The sequence below is a fragment of the Stomoxys calcitrans genome, chromosome 5, assembly GCF_963082655.1.
Source record: "Stomoxys calcitrans chromosome 5, idStoCalc2.1, whole genome shotgun sequence".
NCBI classification, from domain to species: Eukaryota; Metazoa; Arthropoda; class Insecta; order Diptera; family Muscidae; genus Stomoxys; species Stomoxys calcitrans.
Window position 1 is genome coordinate 37,278,544 of NC_081556.1, and position 8,657 is coordinate 37,287,200.

The following is an 8,657-nucleotide window of genomic DNA, read 5'->3' on the forward strand; positions in this document are numbered from 1 at the left end:
TTTCTATAAGAAATTTGGTCAAAATTTAATTTCTATAGGAAATTTCGTTTCTATAGGAAATTTTGTCAAAATTTTATTCCTATAGGAAATTTTGTCAAAATTTCATTTCTATAGGAAATTTTATTATTTTTTCGTTCTATAGGAAATGTTGTCAAAATTGCATTTCTATAGCAAATTTTGTCAAAATTTCATTTCTATAGCAAGTTTTGTCAAAATTTCATTTCTATAGGAAATTTTGTCAATATTGTCAACATTTCATTTCTATAGAAAATTTTATTATTTTTTCGTTCTATAGGAAATTTTGTCAAAATTTCTTTGCCCTGGGAGATTTTGTCAACATTTCTTAAGAAATGTCTTTGCTATGGGAAATTGTTGCCAGAATTTCTTTACAATGGAAAATTTTTGTGAGACGGACTTGGCTAGATCGACTTAAAATGTCATTACGAACAAGACTATATACACTATATGGGGTCTTAGACACATATTTTGAGGTGTTACAAAAAGAATGACGAAATTGGTCCTAGGGTGGAGGGTATAAAAACAGTAACCTCTAAAAAGAAAATTTAAGTTAGAAACTCCGTGCTACTTACAAAATCCTTAATTGTTTTTCATGCCACTCCCCTAAGTTGATTCAGGTCTGGTATTGTGTCCCCCATCTAAGTAACGATATCTGTTAGACGCGAAAGCCAGGCAATGACAAAGTTAATGCTTCAACGTCTCATCATCTTCTCCGCATGCCCTACATATGTTATCACTTGCCGCACCGATTTCACATCAGTGAGCTCGTAGTCCTATGTGTCCCGTTATGATACCAATAGCTATACTGACCTCCTTCTTACTTCCTTTCAGTAATAGCCTCGTCTTCTCACGATCTGGATCCTCCCATAGGATTTTCGCCGTCCTACCGACCGTTTCGCTCTTTTACAGGGTTACATGCGCATTCGTCGCCCACGCCCTTAACTCGGACTACGTCGACCCGAAAGGTTGCGGGTTAACCATGTTTATTGACGGCTTTCCTCTGGTCTTCAACGCCAAATCGTCTGCCCTTTCATTCCCCCTTACTCCGTTATGGTCCAGCACCGAAACGATGCGGATTTTGCCATCGTCAGAGAAGGCGCTAACCTTCTCATATTCCTAGACTGCTCGTGACCTAAACGTCCTGGTTGTTATTGCCCTTATGGCAATTTTACTGTCCGTAAAGATGTTCACACTCGACGTCCTCGCGTTAGTACCACACTACCTCACGCATTTCGTGATCGCCCGTACCTCCGCCTGCAGGACCGTATTATGGTCAGGCAGTCTAAAACAGTTCTCAGTCCCTGGGTTCTCAATGTAGACCCCCAGACCCACTCTGTCCTCTAGCTTTGATACGTCCGCGTTACATGATCTTCCAGATGGCAATACTAGGGTTCCGTCAATCCAAGACTGTGTCATCTCACGCATTCCGTGATCGCCCGCATCTCCGCCTGCAGGACCGTATTATGATCAGGCAGTCTAAAACAGATCTCAGTCCCTGGGTTCTCAATGTAGATCCCCAGGCCCACTCTGTCCTCTAGCTCTGATCCATTCGTGTAACATGATCTTCCAAGTGGCAATACTAGGGTTCCGTCAATCCAAGACTGTGTGGCTGGCAGCAGTGCCTCGCACTCGACCACAAGGTTCATCCCCTCCTTCCAGGTTTCCTACCAAAATAAAATTGACAATTTTTTGCAAAATTTTCTATAGCAAAGACATTTTGATAAAATTTCCTATAGAAATGGAAACATTTTGTATTAAATTTTTTTCCATTTTTTCTAAAACTGAAATTTTTATTTCAAATTTCTCATTTTACAATGTATAAAACTCCAAATTTGCTATAAACATTACCACGTTCTCAATCCAACATCTTGATATCTGTCTGCAGGTACTTCAGCTCCTGTAGCATGGTTTGCAAGAGATTTCCCTCAGGCGTATCTTTGGGTTCATACAAAAGCATGCGTACAGCTTCACGTAACATTTGCTCGGTTTCAATAAGCAATTGCTGCCAAGGGTAAAAACAAAAAAAAATATTTTTAAATTTTCTCAGTGGTTGTTAAACGATTCACTTCACCTTCAAATGAGTTTTATTCAACTCATTCTCCTTGTAACGCATACGATGATATTCCGCCTGAGTGCTAACCAATTCATACAAAGTTATGGCCTTCATCCGTGATATGGTTCCGGGTAATATGAGATTTAGAACTTTGAGAATATCCTCGCACAATTCAATCTTTCTTTCGTACACATTGCGACCCGGACAATGGGAAGGATTATTGATGATCATACGCAAAATTGAGGCTATATTTTGTTTGATATCCACTATCAAATAATGATTGGGATGTAAGGTCTTTGAAAGTTTTTGCAAAGACATTTCCAATTGATAGATATCATTGGGGGCTTGAAGAATTTCCTCTTGAAATTCACCTACAATCTTTTCAATGTGCTGGGTATCTTCAAGGTGTTGACAACTTTGACATTGCCATTTATTCTCTTGGTAATTCTTTACCACAGTGCCCTTTTCGCACGCCGTACATAAAAGTGAGGATAAATAGGATTCAAATTCGGTGGGATCTTCACAACGTTTGCAGTTGCAGTGGAAATATTTGGTAGATTTTAAAATTTTGCGACGTTCGTCGGTGCCCTGTGGGAGGAAGAAAACATATTTCAAAATTTCAATAGAAAAATAAAACTGGAAAAGTGAAAAATAATAATTCTGAAGAAACAGATTTTTAAAAACAAAATTAGGCAAAATTTTCATAAGAATAAAATTTTTCTATAGAAATAAAATTTAGACAAAATTTTCTATAAAAATAAAATTTAGACAAAATTTTCTATAAAAATAAAATTTAGACAAAATTTTCTATAAAAAGGAAATTTTGACAAAATTTTCCATAAAAATAAAATTTTGACAAAATTTTCTATAAAAAGGAAATTTTGACAAAATTTTCTATAAAAAGGAAATTTTGACAAAATTTTCTATAAAGGGAAATTTTGACAAAATTTTCTATAAAAATAAAATTTAGACAAAATTTTCTATAAAAATAAAATTTTGACGAAATTTTCTATAAAAATAAAATTTTGACAAAATTTTCTATAAAAATAAAATTTTGACAAAATTTTCTATAAAAATAAAATTTTGGCAAAATTTTCTATAAAAAGGAAATTTTGACAAAATTTTCTATAAAATAACAGTTTGACAAAATTTTCTAAAAAAATAAAATTTTGACAAAATTTTCAAAAAAAATAAAATTTTGACAAAATTTTCTATAAAAATAAAATTTTCTATAAAAATAAAATTTTGACAAAATTTTCCATAAAAATAAAATTTTGACAAAATTTTCTATAAAAAGGAAATTTTGACAAAATTTTCTATAAAAAGGAAATTTTGACAAAATTTTCTATAAAGGGAAATTTTGACAAAATTTTCTATAAAAATAAAATTTAGACGAAATTTTCTATAAAAATAAAATTTTGACAAAATTTTCTATAAAAATAAAATTTTGACAAAATTTTCTATAAAAATAAAATTTTGGCAAAATTTTCCATAAAAATAAAATTTTGACAAAATTTTCTATAAAAAGGAAATTTTGACAAAATTTTCTATAAAAAGGAAATTTTGACAAAATTTTCTATAAAGGGAAATTTTGACAAAATTTTCTATAAAAATAAAATTTAGACAAAATTTTCTATAAAAATAAAATTTTAACGAAATTTTCTATAAAAATAAAATTTTGACGAAATTTTCTATAAAAATAAAATTTTGACGAAATTTTCTATAAAAATAAAATTTTGACAAAATTTTCTATAAAAATAAAATTTTGACAAAATCTTATATGTAAAAATCAATTTGTGTTTGTTTGTATGTTTGTGTATTTCTTATAGACTCAGAAACTGCTGAACCGATTTTCTTGAAATTTTTACTGATGGTACATAATGATCCCGTGGTGAAAATAGGGTACTAAATTTTTTGATATCTAAAGGGCGGGGCGGACGCTCCCCCTTACCCTAATTTTCAGAAACGCCAGATCTCGGAGATGGTAGGTGCGATTTAAGCGAAATTTTGTGTGCTCTCATATAGTACCCTAAAAATAAAATTTCGGATGGGGTACCTAGGGGGGCTGCCCCACCCTAAAACCTACCAAACATATATTTAGACCAATCACGACAATATGGGACTCAAATCAAAAGGTATTTAGGATAAGAAAACGTATCTGATATCCAATTGTCGGACCAAGTGCTAGGGGGACCACCCCAAGCCCCAAAACACCCCTAAATCGGACATATTTACCGACCATGGCAATATGGGACTCAAATGAAAGGTATTTGCGAAAAGAATACGAATCTGTTATCTAAATGTGTGACCACGTTTCTGGGGGTCCACACCTTTCCGTCGGACGTTCCACCACCATAACAACCACCAAATAGGACGTATTTGCTCACCAAGGCAATTTGGGTCTTAAAGAGAGGGGAACTAAATATTCATAGTTTTTAGGCCCAATACCCCAAACCGGACATATTTGCTGACTTTTGCAATAAGGAGTTTAAAATTCGTAGACCAATAAAGACCATATGGGATTCAGATAAAGGCATTTATATTATTAAACTGTTAGTCATGTTAGCATGGTATTTCACTTAAAAATCTAAGATAGTCGAAAATAAATATTCCAAGGAAACTTTTGTTCCATTTACAGTAAACGAAGGCGCAGCGGAGCGGGCCTGGGTCAGCTAGTTTTCTATAAAAAAAAAATTTTAAGAAAATTTTCTTTAAATTTTTAATTTCGACAAGATTTCCTAAATCTTAAAATTTTGGCAAAATTTTCCATAAAAATAAAAGAAAAAAATTCTATAAAAACAAAATTTTATTTAGATTCCATTAGAGGATGCCTGGCTATAGACCATTTCGTTCAATGCTGTCTATTCAAAGTATAGCGCAGCAAAGAACTTTCAAAAATGAACGGAGGGAACGTGTTTTCATTTCGCTCCTCGCAAAAAAAAAAAACAATAATAAAAAAGCGTTAAGTTCGGCCGGGCCGAGCTTTGGATACCCACACCCTCGGGTATATATAGGTAAACCAGCTTTCGTCATAATCCGGTGAAAAATGCATAATTCATGCCCCCATAGCAGCTATACCGATTGACGGAACCCTGTTTGGAAATCCTGGATAGGCTCCGGGCCCACGATGTGACGCTGGCATGGGTTCCAGGCCATGACGATACATGCCATTTTTCGATCTACTAAACACAGTAGATGGGAAGGCCAGCGCGGCGTCGGTGGTGAGGTGGGACTCGGTGGATGGTTGCCGGACTGCGAAGGCGCTATGGTCGATCATCGACCAGAGCAGGACGAGGGAGTTGCTGGCGTGCGATAAAAGGTCGATGAGTACCTTCACAGTAAATGGAGATAAGACGAAATGGATGGTTTCAACTCCCAAAAAGCCATGCACAACCGAGCAGATAAAGAAAATGGAGAAAGTTGGGAACCACAACTTTGAGACAGTCAGTAACCTTATCCACCTCGGCACCGCCGTAACCGAAACGAATGACACCAGTTTTGAGATAAAGCGAAGAATAATACAGGCAAACAGATGCTACTTTGGACTAAGTAAACAATCTGGAAACAAGGCCACCTCTCGACAGACGAAGATTACACTTTACAAGACACTGATACTACCCGTACTGTTATATGGTTCTGAAGCATGGGTACTTGTGAAAGCAGATGAGGCAGTACTTGGAGTATTTGAGAGAAAGATTCTTCGTAAAATATATGGACCAGTTTGCGTTAACGGAGAGTATAGGCGACGTATGAACCACGAGCTGTATCAGCTGTATGACGACGATAGCATAGTTACACGCATCAAAATACAACGGCTGCGTTGGCTAGGTCATGTTGTCAGAATGGATGAAGAAGCTCCAGCAAAGAAGCCTTTTGAAGACAAACACGGTGGTACACGCAAACTGGGAAGATCAAAAGTCCGATGGAAAGATCAAGTTGTGGGAGACACCTCGAAACTTGGTGTCAGAGATTTAAGAATGAGCGCAGAAGATCGAGGCGCTTGGAACGCTATTCTACGTTCGGCTAGTGGAACAAATATTCTGTCATAGCCAATTAAAGTAAGTAAAGAGTACCTTCACAGGGGTCATAACCGGACACTGTGCCGTAGGCCGCATGGGGATACCGCATAATGACTTCTGCAGGAGTTGCCTCGATAAGGATGAGGAGGAGACTTTTGAGCACTTGCTGTGTTCCTGTCTGGATCTGCAAAGACGTAGGCTCTCCTTTCTGGGGAGCCGTTTCTTCTATGATCTGGGTGAACTTGCGAACGTACCTCTGGTATGTCTCCTGAGGTTTGTTGAGAGAACAGGATGGTTTCGACGGGGGGTGCCACAGGCTCCGACGTAGGTAGGTCCGTGCCTGCGTAGGGACGGGCGGTTTTTCACCCCCCGCTTGGGTTCTCCACTCCTCCTATCTTTTCTTTTACTCGTGTATCACCGTAGCGCAGAGGTTAGCATGTCCGCTTATGACGCTGAACGCCTGGTTTCGAATCCTGGCGAGACCATCAGAAAAAATTTTCAGCGGTGGTTTTTTCCTCCTAATGCTGGCAACATTTGTGAGGTATTATGCCATGTAAAACTTCTCTTCAAAGAGGTGTCGCACTGCGGCACGCCGGATGCGGCTATATAAAGGAGGCCCCTTATCATTGAGCTAAGAGTTGAATCGGACTGCACTCATTGATATGTGTGAACAACATTGGCCCATGAACATTCCATTAAGGAACAGGGGCAATCCCTAATGGAATGTTCATGGGCAAATGTTGCATTTTGCATTTGCATAACCTCTAGACCGAGGACTCACACTTTCTTTCTCTTCCCTTTCTCTATCTAGGGTACCACAGTGGGCCAAACTGGCCTCCGAGTGAACTCACCTTTGGTGGGCAACCCATTCAACCTAACCTAACTTAACATAAATAAAATTGCGAAAATATTTTCTATAAAATTAAATTAAAAAAAAAAACTCCTTTAGAAATCTTCAGCAGGTATTCACTTACCAACAACACATTCGTATAACAATTGGTTACTGCCTCGTCAGCTTGTATCTCCCGATTGGCATAGATTTTCATGCAATACTTATCATCAATTGCAATCTCAGTATTGGGAGTACAATCATGACTCAGTAGAGTTGCTTGTATGTAAACACCTTTCATGGAACCACCATCGGGTGCACGAATTTCAAAACCATTCACATCAATTAAAGCACACAGACGCTGTATTAAATCATCATTCACTTGGGAACCATGCGATAAATATTTCAATATGCCACACTTCATTAAAGGTTTGACCACATTGACATTGTAGTGTTTCCAAATATCAGTGCCACGGCGCTGTTCCAGATAACACTCTGCCACTAGCATACGCTCGAAGTAGGGTCTCGTCTCGGGATTTTCTTGCAGTAATAGACACTTGACAATGCCATAACATTCACCGAATTTCTTTAGCAGATCACAATCCAAATTTTTCATAGAAGCCAACTTTTCACAATCGTATTGATTGTGGCTGCGGCAATTGCGACATAAATTGGTGATTTTGCATATGCTGTCAAAATGAAGTCATAAGTAGAAAATTTTAAAAAAAATTTTAAAAAAATGTTCTAAATTCATTTACTTGCAATAGGACTGGGCCAAATTGAAACAATTATTACAGCGTTTCTCATTATCAGAGGCCAAGATCAAGGAGGGCTGTTCCAACAGAATGCATTCCCCGGTGCTGATTTTGGCATTGGCCTTTACATATCTATGCAAAAAACAAAGATTTTCATTATAAAACTTGCAAATCTTGAGGAGTAGCACCATTACAATAAAATACCTTCCAATTTCTTCTTTTTGCTCCACACTGCATTTTTTGTTAAGATTTTCACCCATTTTCCACGTTGCGCCCACTTTTCTTGTTCCTTTTGTTTGGTTTGTTTTATAAAATTCTATGTAAGCGATAGGCCCTGTGTGTCTTCGAGTTTCTTATGCGACTGAATGAATGTGTTTTTCCGGATAAAAATAGTGAATGAATATGAAGAACCAATGAATCCATTCATTCATTTGCTTTAAAAACATATTTCCGAAAGATCATTAGGGATGCCAATATGGAAAAAAATCATTAAAATTTTGCGCCATAGGAAATTTTAGAAAAACTTCTTTGCTATAGAAAACTTTTGCAATATTTCTATGCTATAAGAATTTTGTCAACATTTGTTTGCTAAAGGAAATGTTGTCAAAATTTCGCTCAAATGCGAGATCTCGTTGTAAAGAAGTTTTTACAAACGCGCCAGCATTAAGAGATGCTAGGTTAGGTTGGGTTGAAAAGAGGGTGCTGATTGTTATGCGCCCCATGCCACCATGGACATAAACCTAAGCCAGTAATCGACTTATTATGCGCTCTATGTACTAAAATGTAAACTCTGAAAAGAAAATCTAAGTCAGGAATTCCGTGCTACTTACAAAATCTTTAATTAATTTTCAGGCCACGCCCCTATGTTGGTTCATGTTTGGTATTGTGTTCCCATCTAAGTGCCGGTATGTGTTAGACGCGAAAGCCGGTCAATGGCAAAGGAAATGCTCCAACATCTCATCATCTTCCCCGCATGCCCTAGA

At 37.0% G+C, this 8,657-nt stretch overlaps 1 protein-coding gene across 1 annotated transcript; it reads right to left on the minus strand.

Moving 5' to 3' along the window:
* Positions 1 to 1,783: 1,783 nt before the first annotated feature.
* LOC106082148 (SET domain-containing protein SmydA-8) lies at positions 1,784 to 8,067 on the minus strand. Its single transcript, XM_013244495.2, has 5 exons — positions 7,879 to 8,067; positions 7,678 to 7,806; positions 7,065 to 7,608; positions 2,090 to 2,659; positions 1,784 to 2,020 (listed from the first exon to the last, which is right to left on the minus strand). The coding sequence occupies exons 1-5, from the start codon at positions 7,932 to 7,934 to the stop codon at positions 1,874 to 1,876; spliced, it is 1,446 nt and encodes a 481-aa protein (XP_013099949.2). The 5' UTR covers positions 7,935 to 8,067; the 3' UTR covers positions 1,784 to 1,873.
* Positions 8,068 to 8,657: the final 590 nt, after the last annotated feature.